The sequence below is a fragment of the Nelumbo lutea genome, chromosome 1 (assembly GCF_056320005.1).
Source record: "Nelumbo lutea isolate HS-2025 chromosome 1, American lotus-T2T, whole genome shotgun sequence".
Classification (NCBI taxonomy): Eukaryota; Viridiplantae; Streptophyta; class Magnoliopsida; order Proteales; family Nelumbonaceae; genus Nelumbo; species Nelumbo lutea.
Window position 1 is genome coordinate 75,380,008 of NC_142684.1, and position 20,200 is coordinate 75,400,207.

General features: G+C 42.6%; 2 protein-coding genes across 2 annotated transcripts; both read left to right on the forward strand.

Moving 5' to 3' along the window:
- The first annotated feature begins 13,381 nt into the window (after window positions 1-13,381).
- LOC148875425 (protein LHCP TRANSLOCATION DEFECT-like) lies at window positions 13,382-14,725 on the forward strand. Its single transcript, XM_088964685.1, has 2 exons — window positions 13,382-14,125; window positions 14,256-14,725. The coding sequence occupies exons 1-2, from the start codon at window positions 13,844-13,846 to the stop codon at window positions 14,508-14,510; spliced, it is 537 nt and encodes a 178-aa protein (XP_088820811.1). The 5' UTR covers window positions 13,382-13,843; the 3' UTR covers window positions 14,511-14,725.
- Window positions 14,726-14,753: 28 nt separating this feature from the next.
- LOC148875426 (protein LHCP TRANSLOCATION DEFECT-like) lies at window positions 14,754-16,339 on the forward strand. The gene is made up of 2 exons (XM_088964686.1): window positions 14,754-15,477; window positions 15,966-16,339. The coding sequence occupies exons 1-2, from the start codon at window positions 15,208-15,210 to the stop codon at window positions 16,221-16,223; spliced, it is 528 nt and encodes a 175-aa protein (XP_088820812.1). The 5' UTR covers window positions 14,754-15,207; the 3' UTR covers window positions 16,224-16,339.
- The last annotated feature ends 3,861 nt before the right edge of the window (window positions 16,340-20,200 follow it).

The following is a 20,200-nucleotide window of genomic DNA, read 5'->3' on the forward strand; positions in this document are numbered from 1 at the left end:
GCAAGATCATTGACAGCTAGGGCCGACTGGATTGCACTCCATCAATTGGCGCCGTCTGTGGGAAACACTTCTAAAAGCCTCCCTCTAAAACTCTCATAACCCCTTCTTTCCAAGAAACCCCAACACTCATGGCTTCTTCCAGCAATGCCGGACGTAGCACGTAGATGAATGCCACCGAGGAACAACTTCAAGTCCTCGTGGTGTGGATCAGACAGTTCACCATCCCCCTTCCACTGGATGGAATCCCCAGCCTGAATGCACCACGAACAGTGGCGCCCGTGAACCTTCCCGCCATGAACGTCCCCCTTTCTCTCCCTGTCGAGACAACCTTTACCGAACCAACTGTTGTCCCCCTTGCGACTAGTCAAAACCAGTTTGATGACTTGATGCAGTGCATGCGGACAATGCAAGCTCAAATGTAGCAGTTCCAGCAGCATCAGCTCTAGCAGTACCAAGTACTACACCACATCTCTTAGTATCACTATCAGTAGCAGTTCCCCCAACTGCCTCTGAACCAACCACAACTTCCACCTCAGCACTCCGCTCCAAAGCCGGTTAAGCCCTCCCTTCAGGGTGGACACCATCACCGAGGAGAAGCCTCCCAACTTCAGAACCCCTCAAGAGCTAGGCCTCATCCCCGGGCAGGGGGGAAAGAAAAATCACCCCCGCCTCGTAGCTCACCGGTGGGTCGGGAACCTCGCCCGCCAAGTCAGCACCTCGGCACTCCAAGTCTGAGCTCCCACCTACAGAGAACCGATTCAGCGTCCTAGCGATAGACTACCAACAGTCCAGGCCCATCGAGCTCGGAAACATAGAGGCCAGCAGCGCCAGTATCAGGCCCACTCAGCAACGAAGACGCCGGTAAAGTAGCCGAACTGCCACCCGTGTCTTGCCTGAGCTCTGAGGTAAGGAAGAGACAAGCTCGGACGAGGTAAAGGCTGCCCCTATTCTCTCAGCCCCTTCCCCCCTCTCATCATAACTCCTTGCAGTCCCCATGCCCAGAGATTTCAAACTCCTCCCTTTAGACAAGTATGACGGGTCCTTTGACCCCAACGACCACGTCGATGCCTTCCAATCCCAAATGCACCTGGCAAGGGCCAGTGAATCATGCATGTGCATGGCCTTCACTACCACCTTCAGAGGGGTGGCCTGCACCTGGTATAGGAACCTGGCCCTCGGATCAGTAAGAAGCTGGACCTAGTTCGTGCAGGTCTTCACCGCGCACTTCATTACTAGCAAGCGGTGCCCCTGAACCGAGGAGAGCATCTTCGGAGTAGTCCAATGGGAAAGAGAGTCCATCCAAGGCTACATCAAGCAGTTCAATGATGCGTGCTTGCAGATACCACGACTGGACCCCGCGGTGTAGCTCACGGCAGCCAAGAGAGGAGTGACACACAAGGAGTTCAAGTGGCACATGGTAGTTAGCCAGCCCGCGACCATAGCTGAATTCCTCAAGCTCGTAGATAAATTCATGAGAACAGAGGAGGAAATAAACCAAAGGACCGAAAGCGGGATCGAGAAAAGGAAGAGGGAAAGTGAGCCCTCCAACCCAAATGACAGAAGAAGGAAAGATCCAGCCCGGGAGACGAAGCCGAGCCAGCCGTTTCGAGCTCCCTTAGCAGCTCGGACGGACTACACACCCTTAAACGTGAAGCGGGCTGAGATCTTGATGACGATCAAGGACGCCCCGTATGTAAAATGACCACCTCGCCTAAAAGGGAACCCAAACGAGAGGAACAAAAACTTGTACTGTAGTTTCCATAGAGACCACGGTCATAGTATAGAACATTGTAATAATCTCCGGGATGAGATAGAGGGACTCATTCATCGCGGGTACTTGAGAAATTTTGTACAGCATAATAATAATAATAATAATAATAATAATAATAATAATAATAATAATAATAATAATAATAATAATAATAATAATAATAATAGTAAGACAAGTCGGTAAGGGGAGCACGGTAAGGATGCTCTCGAGTCCAGCAGCAGGCCGGCCAAACCGTCGCAAAGACAGCCTCCGGAAGAGAGGCCAGTTCGGGGAACCATCCACGTGATAGTGGGAGGTTCGGTGGTAGCGGGTTGTACTTCGGTAGCGGCCCGGGCGTCAGTTCGCAAAGCTGCCCGAGAAGAACAGAACCCTCCGAAGAGGCCAAAGGCGGAGGAACCAATTTTCTTCACGGAAGACGATGCGCGAGGGGTCCACTACCCCCACGATGATTCGCTTGTCATAAAACTAGGGATCAACAACTTCGAAGTCAGGTGCATACTTGTTGATTCAGGCAGCTCGGCGGACATTCTCTTCAAGTCGGCGTTTGACCAGCTTCAGTTGTAGAGAAGCGAGTTGAAGCCCGCAAACACTCCTCTGGTGGGCTTCAGCGGAGAGGAAGTCAGGCCCCTTGGGAAAATAACAGTACCTGTAGAAGTCGGCACATGGCCCTGTGCGGTCAGACTCAACCACGATTTCCTGGTGGTCGCGACCCCCTCCCCATACAATGCCATAATAGGGCGGCCAATCACTCTTGTCCTACGGGCAGTGGTCTCCACCTACTACTTGGCAATGAAGTTTCCTACAGACTTCGGTGTGGAGGTAGTGCGGGGCGACCAACTTGAGTCCTACAAGTGCTATGTTGCTACCTTGAAGGGAAAAACCAAGGTGGTCGACGACATCGAACTGGAGCGGCCTACGGAGCAAGGTGAAGAACGAGATTCGCCCATAGAAGAAATGGTCGCAATCCCAACTTCAGCTGCGGACCCGAATCAGACACTACAGATCGATGCTTTCGTCCAGGAACCTCTACGAACTGAACTGGTGAGTTTCTTACTTCAAAATTTAGATATTTTTGCATGGTCCGTGGCTGATATGCCCGATATTGACCCCATCCTTATAACTGACAAACTTAATACTGACCCTGTAGTCAGACCCATTAGACAGAAGAAACGCAACTTAGCCCCAGAGCGCTGGAGGGCAGTTGACGAGGAGGTCGAAAAGCTCCTCGCAGCAGACTTCATAAAGGAAGTTCATTACCCGAGCTGGGTAGCCAACCTAGTGCTGGTAAAAAAGGCAAACGACAAGTGGCGCATGTGCGTTGATTACACTAACCTGAAGCGAGCTTGCCCAAAAGATTGCTTCCCCCTCCCCAGAATTGACCGCCTAGTGGACGCGACCTCGAAACATGAGTTGCTATGCTTCTTGGACGCCTACTCGGGCTACAACCAAATCAGGATGGACCAGTCTGATGAGGAAAAAACCACCTTCATAACCGAGTTCGGCGTGTACTGTTACAAGGTCATGCCCTTTGGACTAAAGAATGCTGGGACGACCTTCCAAAGACTTGTGAATAAGCTGTTTCAGCCCTTATTTGGCACGAAGATAGAATGTTATGTAGACGACATGGTCGTCAAGACAAAGTTTTTGCATGAATTAATACAAGACTTAGATTCTGTCTTCCAAATTCTGCGTTGATTTAGCATGAAATTGAACCCAAACAAGTGTCTTCGGAGTCACCTCGGGTAAGTTCCTATGGTACATCGTCAACCGGCGCGGTATTGAGGCCAACCCGGACAAGATAAAGGCCATCCTAGATATGAGACCACCCCGAAAAGTAAAAGAGGTTCAGAGGCTAAATGGCCGCATAGCCGCTCTGAGCCGCTTCATGTCCAAGTCGACAGACCGCTGCCTGCCTTTCTTTAAGGCAATTAAAGGCAAAGGTTTCGAATGGACCCGAGACTGCCAACTCACATTCAATAAGCTAAAGAACTATCTTTCTAGTGTGTCGGTCTTAACCAAGCCCGAGGAGGGCGAGGTCTTAGAACTGTACCTCTCGGCAAGCGACGAGGTGGTCAGTTCGGTACTAATAAAAGAAGTAGATCAGGTCCAACGACCATTCTATTATGTTAGTAAAATTCTGCAGGGAGTAGAGACGAGATACCTGCAGATAGAAAAGCTAGCATACGCACTGATAATTGTAGCTCGGAAACTCTGCCCATATTTCCAGGCTCACACTGTCATCATCTTGACTGACAAACCTCTAAGGCAAGTCTTACTCAAGCCCGAGGTTTCTGGTCGGCTGACGAAGTGGACCATCGAGCTCAGTGAGTACGACCTCCAGTATAAGCCACGAACTGCTATTAAGGCCCAAGCCTTAGTAGATTTTATCGCCGGGTGCACATTCAGCTTTGAAGTCCCTAGGCCAGTTGAGCCCGAGATCCCCAGTTCGGGTGAGCCTGGAGCTCACAGGCCAATAGAGTTTGAACCCCATGAGGTAGCAGCCAGGGTGGCATCTCTCCGAGTTAGGCCAAACGCGAACTGTGATGAGGAGCCCTAGATCCTTCACGTAGATGACTCTTCGAACCAACAGGGCAGTGGGGCTGGAATAGTCCTACGTGGCCAGGGTGGCATGAAATTGGAATACGTGCTATGCTTTGAGTTCGCGACATCCAACAATGAAGCGGAGTATGAGGCATTGATAGCCGGGCTGGCCCAGGTGCAAAAGGTAAGAGCAAAACATATAGTTGTCTGTAGCGATTCTCAGCTTGTGGTCAACCTGGTAACGGGCGAATACGAAGCACGCGAGCTAACTATGATCCCCTACTTGGCAAAGGTAAAGGAGGCTTTGCTCAACTTCCAGTCACACTTCATCAAGCAAATCCCGAGGTTAGAGAACACTGAGGCCGATGCCCTATCCCGGTTAGCCAACATCAGTCACAACGCCATGAGAATCGTGTACATAGAGGACTTACCTCGACCTAGCATTCTCAGTGGGGCAAAGGAGGTTGCTCCCGTCCTTGAAGCAGAGCCGAGCTGGATCAACCCACTCGCGAGCTTCTTGCTAGATGGGACCCTCCCTGCAGACCGCAATGCAGCTAGAAGGGTGCAGCGCCAAGCAACCAAATATGTCATAATAGACGAACGGCTGTACCGACAGTCCTACATGCTCCCCTACCTACGTTGCTTGTGACCTGCCAAAGCCGATCTCGTACTCCGTGACACTCATGAAGGTCTGTGTAGTGGACACTTGGGGGGTAGGGCCCTCGCCCAAAAGGCACTTCGACAAGGGTACTACTGGCCAAGGATGAAGGCAGAGGTCGTCGAGCTCGTCAGAAAATGCGACAAGTGTTAGAAGCATGCCATTATCCACCATCAGTCTGCCGCCAACCTCAATTATCTCACCAGTCCATGGCCCTTTGCGCAATGGGGCATCGACCTCCTGGGGCCATTCCCGCCAGCAACAGGTGAGAGGAAGTTCTTAGTGGTGGCGGTAGATTACTTCAGAAAGTGGGTAGAAGCTGAACCTCTCGCAACAGTTATAGCTCGAAACGTACATAACTTCTTTTGGAAGAACATAGTATGCCGCTTCGGGTTACCTCGGGTACTGATCTCCGACAATGGCAAGCAGTTCGAGGACATCAAGTTTTAGGAATGGTGCCAAGATATGGGGATTCGGTAGAACTTCACAATGGTCACGCACCCGCAGGAAAACGGTCAAACAGAAGTGATGAACAGATCTATCCTCCACGGACTGAAAACGCGACTAGACCAAGCTAAAGGGTTGTGGGCGGATGAGCTACCAAGTGTTCTATGGGCTCACCAAACTACAGAAAAAACCGCCACGGGAGAGACCCCCTTTAACCTCACCTACGGAATTGAAGCGGTAATCCCAACGGAGATCGAAGTACCTACACTACAACTAGAAGCATATGACGATCAGACAAACGGAGATGAGCTACGTACCAACCTCGACCTATTGGACGAGGTAAGAGACCTCGCATACATCTGGACCGCAGCTTACCAGCAAAGAGTAGCTACTAAAATGCTAGAGTAAAAAAGTGGAACTTCCGCGTCGACGACCTGGTTCTCCGTAAGATCATGGCACCCGAGCCCGGTGTGGGAAAACTTGGACCGAATTGGGAAGGGCCCTACCGAGTAAAGAGAGCGTTCGGGGGAGCATACGAGCTCGAAATGTTAGAGGGAAAACAAGTACCCCGAGCGTGGAATGTCGTTAACTTAAGATGATACTACCTATAAATTACCAAGCGAAGTGGACTAGGAGTCGTTATCAGATCCTAAGGGTTAGAATGACGAGCTAACAAGGACCTCGGCACCATAAGACTTAGTCTCCCCTTCGGCATGGGCACGCAAAAGCAAAATGCTAACACCAAGCTGACAGGCAAAGTGAAAACAACAAACTGATAAGGACCTCGGCATCACATCATCAGAGGCATATGGTCGGTTCGACAACATAGTCAGTTCGGAAAAAAGAGGGTGACAACAACTTAATCAAAAGAACATTTCATTAAAAAATACTCCGTGTACATTCCAAAAAAAAAATTTCTCCAGCAGTCCGACAAATCTCAGTCCTCATCCTCGAAAGGCACGTTGACGATACCCAAGGGTCCCGCCTCATCCTCAGAATCCGGTTCACCATCAGCTGCGTTGGCCATCTCCTGAGTAATGCGTGAAGTAGTTATGGCGTTGATGTCGAGCTCGGGGTACGTATTCCTAATCATCCACCAGCTCAGTTTAAAACCCCTTCTGTACGAGCCCACCATCAGGTCGTCAAAGCGCGGCGAGGCGATATAGTCTTCAACGGCCTTCTTCTTGGCATCATCGATGCCTTGAGAAAAGATCTCTGTCCTCTCCCTAATATCCTCTTGAAGGTATTCGACCTGATGCTGCAAGTCCAGCCTCAGGTTTGCCATGCTCTTCACCACCACTCCCATGGCCTCGGTGTCTCTCTGAGACCTCGCCAGCCTGGTCTGTGCAGCGCGAGAAGCCGCTTCGGCAGCGTGGGAAGCCTCTTTGGCAGCTCGTGCCCGCCTCGAGCTCATTTCCGCTTGGGCCGCTAAGGCATGGATAGAGGAGTTCACCTACCAAAAGGAAAAATAACGAGAATATTCAAAGAGCAATAGCAAGAAAGGTAATGACAAGGAGCCCGACAAGAAGCCGCTGACTTACCAGCATGGCAAAAGAGGCAGTACACCCGGCTACATGGCTCAAAGGAAGCTCGGCTCACGCCACGACCTCCTTAGGGTAAACGCCTCCCTACTTTTTTGAAGAGTGTGGTTCGACGATAACACGCTTCTGAACTCGCCTTGGCCTCCCGAGCCTGAAGGCTCAGCTCGCGTATAAGCAGACTCAGTGTAAGGAGGAGCCCCCGTATAAGCAGCCTTGACATAAGGGGCCCCTGCCGCTTCTTGTACTGGAGGGGCCATCTCGGGCTCCCTGGGCAGATCCACTGGCAGGTAGCCCGGTATCTCGAGCTCCGCATCTCGAGGCAGTTCGACACGAGTTCGTTTGGCAACTCGCTTCCTCCTCTTCATGAAATGAAACAAGTTCCCACCGCGAGTCTTTTTTGCATCCATCACACCTACAAAAAGAGCTCGGCATCAAGAAAAAGAAAGAACGGAAAGCAAAACAAAAGGCAAGCCTCTGAGCAAGGAACCTACCCGAACTCAGGCCGGCCTCGATGAGCTTGGCCTCTGTCAGATAATGGTGGCATTTTAGCCCAAGCCGTGCCCATTCCCGGAGGCCCTTCGCCGTCTCCCTATCAAGTGTAACACCAGCATCGGGGGCAGCCATCCCCCACCCGGTTTGGAACGACCACCCCATTGCACTTTGCACCCCGAAGTAGTCCTGTTTCCATGCCGGGACCTTATTGGGAAGATCGTGTAAAAGCTTGAAACCCGGGCGAGGAGACAGGTAGTACGCCCACCTACGCCCGGAAAGGGGACCCGCTTGCTTCTTAAGCATTAGAATGGAAGAAAAGATCTCCAGGTCTAAAGGCAAAATCTATTCGCAAAAGAGGGAGATAGTCCCCACCAAATTACGAATAGAATTCGGGTGGAGCTAGCCGACGGTAATGCCAAAGTGGTTCATAACCTCGATGATGAGAGGGTGGAAAGGTAAGCGCAACCCAACGACGAGCTGCTCCCAAAATATCACGATCTCATCGGAACCGTGTTCCCCAGGGAAGTCACCTGAGGGTGTAAAGTAAGTGTACTCCCTAGGCAGGTTGAACTGGGTGATAAGGGAGTAAAGCCCCTCAGGCGTCATGGTTGAGAGACCAAACTTGTCTAACGTCCGACCTCGATGGGAGGAAGATGCCAAACTACCCGAGGTGACTCGGCCTACGAGTTTGAACTCTTCCTCGAGCTCCTCCTCGAGCTCTACCTTGGGTTCACTAAGGCTATCGGGGGATGCAGCTCGATTCGTAAAACCTGCATCTGACCCCCTCGAAGAACTGTCTAAGCTGTCCGAGCTAGACATCGGGAGGAAAAGAATACCAGGAAGAAAGTACTGACTCACCCAGAAAAAGCAAACAGACTACAGGAGGTTGATGCGAGCTAAAAACTTGGACGTGAGCTCAAGAAGCAAACGCAGGAGAATGGCATTGAAAAGCGACTGGGGTCCCCACTATTTATACCCACAGTGACCGAAAATTGACGGTTCTGATCGAGGCAAATCCAACGGCCCACGATCAAGCTGACTGCACGTTTCCTAAGACCGAGATGTGATTAGCTGCACGTCTTTTGGAACTGAAGCAGCGTCGCCGCACATCTCCCCACATTAAAGGTGACATCGACACATTTTTTCAATTTTGAAATAACGCCCGCTGTCTCGTCTCCCAACGATGCATTTTTTAAAATTTGAAATAAACGCGCGCTATCACAGATTGGCGCGTTTCCTGACTTTTTGGTGCTCGAGAAACCCAGAAATCTCCTAACGAATGCGCACTTCATGCTATCAGTCAAACCAATTCGAAGTACAGGTCAAATCCACTTGCCACCTCGCGAACTCCCCGCGCCAGGGCAAGCCCCTTAACGCGAGGAGTGGGTGGGAATTGATGAAGGAAGATTTGGCCCGACCTCTTGACCACTCAACACGTGGCAGAGGCAACAGCTCGGCACGACAGTACGCTCAAGGTGCGAGCTCCGAGAGGAGGAACCAGCGGTCCAAGCTCCCCAAAAGGAGCCCAAACTCTCCCTTTGACCCTGAGCCTTACGAGGAGCGCAAAAGGCAACAACCCAAACTGGCCCGCCTCAGGGCAGTTCGGGCCACACCTCTATCCGAATTCAAGACTTCACCTCGTACACTACTCCAGTACTTCGGCTCCAGGATGCCGAACTGAACAATCGTACCTGACCTGACACTAAAGGAGTCTGTATCCTGAGGCGGCGCACCTGACTAACTTAGGATTTGACACTTGATAGCCGCACTTCGACGGCCACCTGCCACCGCCACCTCCGACAAAGAGAGCAGTGGCGGTTGTCTACCTCAGCAGAGGTGATGACACTCGAACTGACAGAAGTGCAGAGGTAATGATACCCGACCTGACAGAAGCTTGGGAGTGAGTGCGCGAAGTGGTTATAAAAGGCTTTCTTCCCCCCAAGAAGGAGGTATGTGATAATTTTGCGCCATCTGGTTTTTTATCTTACTTTTGAGGAAATACTAACTTGAGCTTTGGAGCACTCTCACCGGGTTCCTCCCCAGAGATTACTCGCTTTCTTCTCCGTTTCAGACACCTTTTGCTCTAACCAGAGACAAAATCGTTGACAGATAGGACCGATTGGATTGTGCTCCATCAAAGAAGTGTTGTGAAAATGAAATCAGGGGAGGTTTTTATGATTGTGAAAAACGTGAGGGGATGTGGAGAAATTGGTCCATATATAGATCCGGCCCATATATCAACATTCAACGAATGCGAACAAATTGGTCCAGTTCAGATCCGACTCGTTTTATGCGCATCGACAGTCCTTACCAAATCCAGAGCTTTTCTTGAAGTTTGGGCCAAAAGCGACATTTCCCATCCCGCATGGACTAATACAGGCAGATAAGTTCGAAACATCCAATCCAGACCGTATGATTACATCGCCATTCATTCGTCAGATCGTGGGGATATATGGCCATCTACGACGTGGTTCTAACCATCCAACTCTTGTACGACCCAGATGCATAGGAATTAATACGAACTAATATGTGGTGTAGTATGTTGGAAAACGTATTATTTAGGCTTCGTTTCAAGTGTTTTTCTTTTTCTTTTTTAACTAATGGGGACCATGCGATGTTTGGGATTTGTTGAGCGGAATCTAAATAATAGAAATTATTATTTATTAAAATATCTTTATAATTTTATGGATTTATTAAAATTTATTATATATTTAGCATTTTACTAAAACATTACTTATAATTTGTAATAAATTTAATCAATCTTCTATTAGATGATAGTGTTGACCCTAATGCTCATTTAAATAAATATAATCAAAAGAAAATAAAAATCAAAATACCATTTTTGCCCTTAATAAGACATGAACAATCACTCTATTAACTATATTTGATCAATTTTGTTTTATGTACAAAAAAAGTGTTAAGGGTATAAAATCATGGGCCTAATGGCTAGGGCTATACACGGGTCGGGTTGGGTCAGTGTACTAGGGTTTTCCCAACCGAGCCGACCTGGTCGGGTTACCTAAGGTGGAAACCAAAACCGACCCACTGATAGACAAAACCGACCTGGTCGGTTTGAGTCGGGTTGGGTCGGTTTCGGTTTTGCTCCTGTAGTCAAACCTTATTTCTGAAACTTGTCTCACCTTTGGTTCAATGTCAACCTTACTAATCCCTGTTCCACAACACTTAAAAAGCTTTTGTATTTCATTGGTAAGCAAGCAACCTTAATCTGTTTAGACCTTTGTTGACCATCACCTGTCATTGAGTAGAGAATTTTTCATGTCTGGGTTCCCAACTGTCCTTTCTCAGAGCCTAGAGTAGCCATCTAGGCATAAGTTTTGAATTGAGACGTTGGATTCAGACCCAGTGATCCTGATTTGCTATTAGAGGAAGGAAGCTGTAAGACTTCCTTTTCCACACAAAGCTCCAGAGTTTCCTTATTTCTTAAACTTCTGATCATCTTTTGTGATTCATTTCTTTGGCTGAAAAAGAAGCTACTTTTGTCCATGTCATCATCTTCTTGACCATAAAAAGACTATAGAAATTAGGATAGATTTAGTTAAGTAGGAACTAGAAGATAGGGCTGTTCTAGTTCTAGTAGAAGACTAGTTAAGTAGGAAGACTAGTTCAATTCGGTTCGGTTTCGGGTTTTATACAAGGAAACCGAAACCAACCCGATATTTTGGTTTATAAATTTGTCCAACCCGGAACCGACCGGTGCTGATGAAAACCTAGCCAACTCGGGTTGGGTCGATCTGGGTTGGTCAGTTTGGTCGGGTTGGGCCTTCTTATGAACAACCCTACTAATGGCAAAACAAATACTCATTAATGAAATGTTGATTAAGCAAATAAGTTGTAAAATATATGTGACGTTTTAGTAAAATGAAAACTATAAGGTAGGTTTAAGTAAATATGTAGAACTATAAGGTGCATTCTAGTAAATGACCCTAATAGAAACACATAAGAGTAGATTTCACATATGTGCCCCACAAACGTGCCATAGTACATCTCCATCATGTATTGGGAACATATCTTGATGATAGTATCGGAACTGATGATGTCATCATTGGGAGATGTTCCCAATAAATGACGGGAATATGCTGTGGGATGTTGTGGAGTGTAGATGTGAACACATAAGAGTATACAATTGTTTTATATTTTTAACTTTTTAGATAATTAATAATTATTCATATTTTATATACTACTTTTGATAAAAATTTTTATAATACAAAAATAACAATAATTAAATTCAGTTAGGTTTATTCATCAAACTAATTAAACCGACCAACCCGATCAACTTGACCTGAGTTGGTCGGTTTTCTAGTATTTTAGGTCGGCTTTAGTTAAAAAAATTTCCCAATTTGACCAAGTTAGATCAGTTTCACTTTGGCCATTTCCAAATTGACCAAAATCGAACGACCTAACCATGGATATATATTAATATTTTATATTTTAAATATAATTTTTAATATGGAAAATAGGAAATTTTTCGTATTTCTTAGTCTAAAATGTTTTATATCATAAATCTAATTTTTAAATTTATTTTTTAATAATTGCATTGTAATTTTTAAAATTAAATTAAATTTTTAAGTTTAAATCATTTGAACCGACTGACAAAACCAAAAAATCGACCCAAACCGATACGACTTAAGTGGGTCAGTTTTCACAAAAGGTCCTAACTGACCAACTCCCCAACCTGATCAAGTCAATTTGGTTGGCCAAATAGCCTATGACCGAACCAAACCAACCCATGAACACTCATAATTTCAGTAAAAATTAGTAGTCTCATCTCTAATAAATAACAATAGTTTAATCTCCAATAATTATTAAAAATTTATAGCGAAAATACATAATTATTGAAAATATATTGATGATAAAAAAACAATAATTACAAAAATACAATAAGTACTAAAAGTATATTAGCTTAATCAGTAAATAGTATAATCTAAAATAATAGTTTAATCTCTTATAAATATTAATCAATAAGTTATAACAAAAATACAATAAGTACAATGAATTAAATTTAAAATTTTCAATAATAGTAATTTAGTCTCCAATAATTATTGAAAGTTTTCTATTAAATAACAAAATAAAATAAATTCATACATAATCATTGAAAATACATTTATCATAGAAAACAATAAATAATTACTAAAATACAATAAATATTAATTTTAATATATATAATTATATAATAAATACAGATTAAGAGTTTAAAATTATTAATAACAAATATTAAAATTTGAAAGTTATTTTCTTGAATTATTAATTGATATAAGTGAAATTAGTTATTTACAATATTATGTAAAGATATTAAATTATTATTAATTTCAATGTTATGTTATAATTATTTTTCTACTTGTTAGAATTTTTAAATTTATTACATAATTTTTTTATTTTAACTATCTAAAATCTAGTTATGTTAAATATTTTGTTATTCAAAATGTTTAGTTATTTAAATACTTAAATAATATGTAAAGTATTTAAATTTAAAAATATTAATTATTTATTGAATTTAGGTATCCACAAAACCATTATTTATACTATTATTACATAATTTCATTATTAATTTTAATAATATTATTAATTTCATTATTATGTTATAATTATTTTTTTACTTTGAAGAAATTTTTTAAATTTATTACATAATTTCGTTATTTTAACTATTTAAAATATAGTTATGATAAATATTTAGTTATTTACATATTTAAATAATTTATAAAATATTTAATTTTTTTATTATTTAAAATTTATTTATTTAAATCTATTAGATATTATTAAATATTTTAAAAATATTTAAGTTGATAATCCGAAAAAAAAAACATAAATTAAATTGTTAGTACACAACCAAAACCAGAATGGGCGGGCGGGCGCTGTTAATTTGCTGAGAGCCTTTTCAAGTACAAAACCAAAACCAGCAACTCTTCTAGAGTCAGACTGGAAATACGCGGGGCTCTCTGCCCTCCCAGCCAACACCCAAATACATGGGCGGGCGCTGTTAAGCGGATTTCCAGCCAGGCAGTCATCTTCTTTCTCAGCCCAGCTGCAAACTGGATACGCTCTCAGACTCAGAATGTGGCCGTTACCGTTGGATGGTCCTTAGGATCGCCCCGATACTAATCCGCTGCCTACTGAACTATGCGAACTTGATAAGGCGGCCCCACTGGTTGCGACAGTCTGTCCCGGTTTTACAAAACCATCGCCATTTGCGACCTCTGCAGATTTTTAGTATTATTATAAGGCTACTACACTACCACCTTGACCTACCTACTATGATCTCCAAATGTCTGTTCGTTTAATTTCATTTCAGTGCAGTGGTTTGTTTACGTAAAGGCCTTAGATTTTCTCTTTTCTCTGGGTTCATCTCATATTCTCATTCCTTCCCCTGAAACTTCAATGGCGTCCATTCCCTGTAGTATTCAACCAATATTGCCTTCAACAACTAACACTAGTTGTCTTTCTTCTTCGTCTGAGTCCAAATTTAGTTCTAAATTTCTGGGCATTCGAAAGAGGCTTGGATGGTTTAGAGCTTGCAGAATAGGGTCCAAAATCGGACCCTGCAGCGGTTCCAGAGCCAAGTGCTGGTTCAAATTCGGAACCAACGGTGTCGACGCTGAAGGTGCTGGGATATACGGTAGCCAAGGTCGAGATGATTACAATCGAGATGACGTTGGACAGGTACTTAATCCTCCTCCTCCCTCCTTCCTCCTCGATTGTTTCTTTGCTTCCTTGTTTCCTTGTTATCTCTACGACTCTACTCATCAGCTCTGAATAACGAATGGGGCATTGATTCCATGTCTATCTGCAGTATTTCGAGTACATGGGGATGCTGGCGGCAGAGGGTTCATATGATAGAATGGAGTCTCTTCTCAGCCAGAACGTACACCCTGTGGACGTCCTGTTGATGATGGCTGCTTCGGAAGGTGACAAGCCCAAGATCGAGGAGCTCTTGAGAGCTGGAGCTCTTTACACCGTCAAGGGTTCTGATGGCAAGACTGCACTCGATCAATCCACCGACGAAATCAAGGAATTCATCCTCTCTTTTTCAGCTCAGAAGGCATGAAGGATTAAAAAACAACAGCTTAGAAATTATAACTCAGAAGGCTTCCCCTTTTACATATATAGAAATTCACTACTCTGAAGTATTTTTGTACCTTCCATGTATTAAAGATTTGCTCAGAAGATGCAACGAGACTGGAGACTGCTCTGTCTATTGGCTTACTCTTGCCAGAGACAGGGACAGGGTTTTGATTTTGATTTTGATTCTGATTTCTTTCTCCTTGTTTCTCCTTGTTTGTTTGTATAGTCGGGTCGGTTCCGATCTAATCCGCAACGGCCGAAATAAACGGGGCAGTTGCACATCATTCAATTTCAATCCAAACCATCCAACTCTCCTTGCTACTTGCAAAACAGGTTGATGCTCATCGGACGAACACGGAAATCGAAATCTATGCTACTAAAATATGAGCCTCTACTAATTTGAAGAGCCTGGTTTTAGAAATGAATATACCATTTGAACGGTGAAGATTATTGGCATTATGATAGGGAGGTCTATCTTTATCCGTTGGATTCCGTTAATAGATTTCCATCTAGATAAGTGGATAAAGAAGATTGGAAGAACAGATAGAGCAGAGCTACGATTCGGATTTCGGGCTCCTCTCTCTCTCTCTCTCTCTCTCTCTCTCTCTGGAACGATCCTTGGAGTCTCATTGGTTTATGTAGAACTTAGATTGTTAAGCTGTTTGTTCTGAAACTTTTTAATGGCGTCAGTCCCCTGTTCCGTTCAACTGAACTTTCCTTCGGCAACTTGTGGGTCGTCTTCTTTAAACAAGTATAGTTCTCAATTTTTGGGTGGACGCAGAGGGCTTGGATGGTTTAGAGAGTGCAAAATTGGTTCTAAAATTGGACCCTGTAGCGGTTCTAGAGCCAAATGTTGGTTTAAATTCGGGAAAAGGGGTGTTAATGCCGAAGATGCTGGGGTCTACGGCAGCCAGACTCGTGATGATTTTGATCGAGATGATGTTGAACAGGTAATTTTTTTTCGACTGATAGTTGTTTGTTGTTATCGTTGTTCCTATTACGGATTATGAGTTGTGAAGGTTTTTCTGCTTCCCCAAACAGAGATGGGTTCTGCTTTCTGATGAATCAGAACTTTTGGAGTGGTAGTATAGGGGCTTCACTATCTTCTTACTCTTAGAAAATCCAAATTGAATTCCCTTCAACCAAGCATTTTAACTCTAGAATTTTGAGCCCACGGTTTTCTCTTTTCTTGGGTTTATTTTGTTTATGTTCTTCTGATGCTCTATCAATCTCTTTGTTTGTGAAGTTTCTCTGGTTTTCTATTAACAGCTCTTCTAGCATTTTGGTTGAATCACTCTAATGAGAAATGTTTGATGTACATAGATAAGAATGCTCTCATAAAAACCTCAATGAGTCAATGACCCCATCTGTGTTCGGAAGATAATGCACTTAAATTCGATAGGGCTTCAATAGTAATGACAGGAAACTTCTTTTGCAGTATTTCAATTACATGGGGATGCTTGCAGTAGAGGGTTCTTATGATAAGATGTATGCTCTTTTAAATCAAAGCATACATCCTGTAGACATCTTGTTGATGATGGCTGCGTCCGAAGGTGACAAGCCTAAAATTGAGGAACTGTTGAGAGCTGGAGCCAGTTACACTGTCAAAGATTCAGACGGCAGGACAGCACTTGATCGAGCAGCCAGTGATGAAATCAGGGAATTCATCCTTGATTTTTCAGCGAAGAAGGCATGATTTACAATATTTGATGCATTATTTTTTGCTTATCTCACATTTAATTTTTAGGAATACATATCTTGTACCATCTCTCGATCTTTTTCATAGATGCAATGAGATTCTTATTCGTGTTATTTGGTGGGTCTTTTTGGAGGGAAAAAGGAGACTGATCATTTTTCATCTCACATCAAATGTTTGGTGCTAAGGTATTCCTCAGCAATAAAAAATTTCCTTATTCTATAGTCCTTAATTATTCATGATCAAATATTGCCCAATAAACTACTTATAACTTAAAACAGTGTAATGATTGCTGTCACATAAAACAAATTCTCTGGTTGATCATAATTCATTTAGTACATTAGGCTGCATATATCTATTACAGGAGAATACATTTCGCAGTTTTCAGGTTTTCCCCTCTGATGTCTACCCATCTCAAAATGTAAATTCCAGTTGCTCAATCTATGGCTAGTCTGACATCCGAAGTACATCCCCATCCATGGTGTTGAGTCAAACTCTAAATTTATTTAGTTAAAAAGGAAATACATGGCAACTGAGAAATAATTGAGTTATGTACTTCCAATAGTTACCTTCCTATAAATCACTTGCAAACTTGTTTACAAGATGTGCAACCTTGGAAATATCCACATTGGTGATTTTAGGAAAGAACACACAAATCAGAATCTTGATTATCAGGCCAAAGAAAAACAAAAGAAATACAAACAAGAAACTTAAAACTTTGGATAATAAAGGATTATTTTCCCTTGCTTGATTTTTTCACCTAAGCTTTGTTACGGAGGCTATTCACCAATCAAATCAAGCACTAATAAATTAAATGCCTCTTATGTGTTGAATACTGACATTTCTTTAATCTGCCATATATTATAGCACATATAAGTCTGACCATAATCTTCAACACTATGACACACCTATTGTCTGAAATACCTACATATATGGCAGCATGTTCTAATCTATCAACCAAATTAAAAATGCTAGAAATGCTCAGCATTTAAGCAAGTTATATGATGCTTGCTAACTACAGACTGCAAATCCAAATGCCTACCAAGACAGAAGCCAGCTATTTGCTAAGGTAATTTGGTTCTCTTACATAGCTCTCTGGAGCTGTCTCACCATACTTGCATAATAATTCAAGTTAATAACAAAATATTTCGTATTAGGTTAAGAATTTCTATAAATATTGAAATGATTTGATGTAGTTTACAGCAAACCCCAAGAGGACTGGGTAATAGATACACAAATAGAAACTTGACATTGGTTAGTTCGAATGCCCTGGTGGGTATGTGTAAACCAAATTTGATTTCCTAATGGTTGTCTTTAATATGCTAGCAAGGATGCTGCTTGGTTTCCTTTCCTGTATGTATATCGGCATGTGGTAACATTCTATTAGTTTGTTTAAATGCCATTGCTGACTGTTCTTTACTCGAGGCATGTTATGGCTGTTGTACAATCACCTTGGATGCATAATCAATTCATCCAATTTTGCACCATCCATTTGATGCTGTATGAGAGAATTAAAGTCAGTCACATAGAGGAGTCCTTATTAAAGGTTCCAAGTATTGGAACACACGTTGCCAAAAGTTCGTGTATCATGTGCTTTCAAGCCTTGATACTCACCCATTTTTTATTATTTTCTTTTGACTCTTTGAAAATTAGTTTTGATGTGACTGTTACTATACAAATAATAAAATATCCATAACATTTGTATTTCGAGTATTGATGGGTTTAAAAACTGATACGTATTAGTTAATACATTGCGATATTTTGAACCTTGGCCATTAAGGGAACTTGTATTTTGGCTTTCTTTGTGAGACAAGTTTATGATTTTGTGTTCACTTTCTTGGCTCCAGACATAAAGATCTTGTTAAGGGTTCATTTGAGGTCAGAAGAGTGTTTCTCTTATAGTTGTAGGGAAAATAGTTGCTCTTTAACTTTGGTTTTTCTTCTCATTATAACTTCTTTTTGGATTTTTAGTGGATTTTTTTGTTCATCTTCACCCATGGATTCAACAAGTTGCCAAACCATTTAAATCTTGTGTTCTTGCATTTGGTTCCTTTGTTTACTTTATATTCTTCTAATCTTGATATTTCTTGTTCTCATCCTTGCAATTTGTCTTCAACTTCACTGGTTTAGATAGAAGTCTCTGTCCCGTAAGCAAATTATACAAGATTTACTTGTGGTTAGGGCCATAAACAAATTTAGTATAGAACAATCACCTACAGTCATTGGGTGGGTGAATCTCCATTGCTCGACGTGCTTGCTTGTGCCTAGACAGAAAATGGGGCCAAGCTTTTTTTTCCCATTATGTAGATCATATACCACTTCCAAAACAATGAATGAGTGCAGGTCACAAAACATGATGGACTAGATGGTTGTGCATGAAAGTCCGCTCCAAAGTAACCTAGGTAGGTGGGACAAAATGGACAGTGGAGTGGTGAGAGAAAAGCCCAGAAAGGGGTCCCTTGATAGGGGGGAACTGCCTAGAAGCTCTAAAAGTCGGCCATGGTGTCAAAACTTTGAGGGACCCCTTTGTGTTCATGCAATTTTCTCACAGAAAGATCAGCCCCTCCAACACCAAGTAAACATATTGGTGAAGATCGACTTCAGATCAGAGGGAGGTCAAGGAGGAGATACAAGAAAGATGTTCTACATACCGGTGGTGTCTCCTAGGAGGAAAAGCTCGACTTAACAGTAGCAATCATCTGGAGGTAAATATTTTTATTTGCATACTTTTAGTACTGTACTTCGGCCATGGATTCTGTGAATAGAAAGACCTGATCGATCAGGTCTGTGGCGATTAATGTTTTATTTTATTGTTGAGTTTGTTTCTCAGTAGAATACCGTGGCCGACTTTCAGTGGTATTAGAGCTGATCGTCTTGACTGTGCTCTATTGAGGTTGAACCTCTTCAGGTTTAGTGTAGTTCCATGGCTGCCATTAGGATGATGGTCAAGAGGACCAGCCCTAATACCACTGAAAGTCGGCCATGGTATTCTACCAACACCTGATCGATCAGTCTTTCTATTCACAAAATCCATTTCCGAAATACAGTATTAAAAACATGGAAATAGAAATATTTTACCTCAAAATGGCATTGCTACCGTTGAAACCTCCTCTGTTTGAGGCTTTGAGCTTTTTCTCCTAGGAAATTCCACAGTTATGTGGCATATCTATCTTGTATCTCTTCCTTCGACCTCCCACTGGTTTGAAGTGGATCTTCATCAATCTGTTTACTTGGTGATGCAGGAGTTGATATTCTCCTTCAGTCACTAGAAGTATTTTTTTTTCCTCCCAAAAGGTGTAGATAGGAACAAAATTTTCTTTGGAGCTTCAGTGGTAAAGAGAGTAAGTTCAACGACCAGGAGAAAGGGGTCCCTCAAAGTTTTGATATAGATGGTTTCCTCCTATCAAGGAAGTGAGGAACTTCCTATAATGAATTAAATTTAAACCCTAGAAATTCTCTCCTAACTATCCAACCATCTCAATCATATGGAGTTTGGATTTGAATTTAAATAGCCTATTTAAACTCTTAGAAGGGTCATTTATTAAAACACCCCATATAGTTTCATGGATTAACTAAAACCTACTTTATCGTTTGCATTTTACTAAAACACCCGTTATAGTTTGTAATGGGTTTACTTAATCAACCTTCCATTAGATGATGGTTTTGACCTAATATTCATTTGAATAAATTTAATTAAAAGAAAAATAAAAATTAAAATATCATTTTTGCCCCTAATAAGACACGAACAACTAGGGGTGAGCATTATTCGGTTAAAATCGAAATACCGAATTGAAAATTTCAGTTTCGGTTTTTTTGATTCAGTTTTTTGGTTTTTGGATAGTTTGGTTCAGTTAGTTCGGTGTTTAGGAATTTCAGTTTTCAGTTTTTGGTTTTGGTTTTCAGAGTTAGAAATTAATTCATTATATAATATGTAATATATAATATACAAGATATAACATATAATATATAATATGCTA

Bases quoted from the DNA above. Each gene is read 5' to 3' on its own strand.
- LOC148875425 (XM_088964685.1), top strand. From the start codon at position 13,844: ATGGCGTCCATTCCCTGTAGTATTCAACCAATATTGCCTTCAACAACT. The intron at 14,126-14,255 runs GTACTTAATCCT...GTCTATCTGCAG, and splicing joins ATCGAGATGACGTTGGACAG to TATTTCGAGTACATGGGGAT.
- LOC148875426 (XM_088964686.1), top strand. From the start codon at position 15,208: ATGGCGTCAGTCCCCTGTTCCGTTCAACTGAACTTTCCTTCGGCAACT. The intron at 15,478-15,965 runs GTAATTTTTTTT...CTTCTTTTGCAG, and splicing joins ATCGAGATGATGTTGAACAG to TATTTCAATTACATGGGGAT.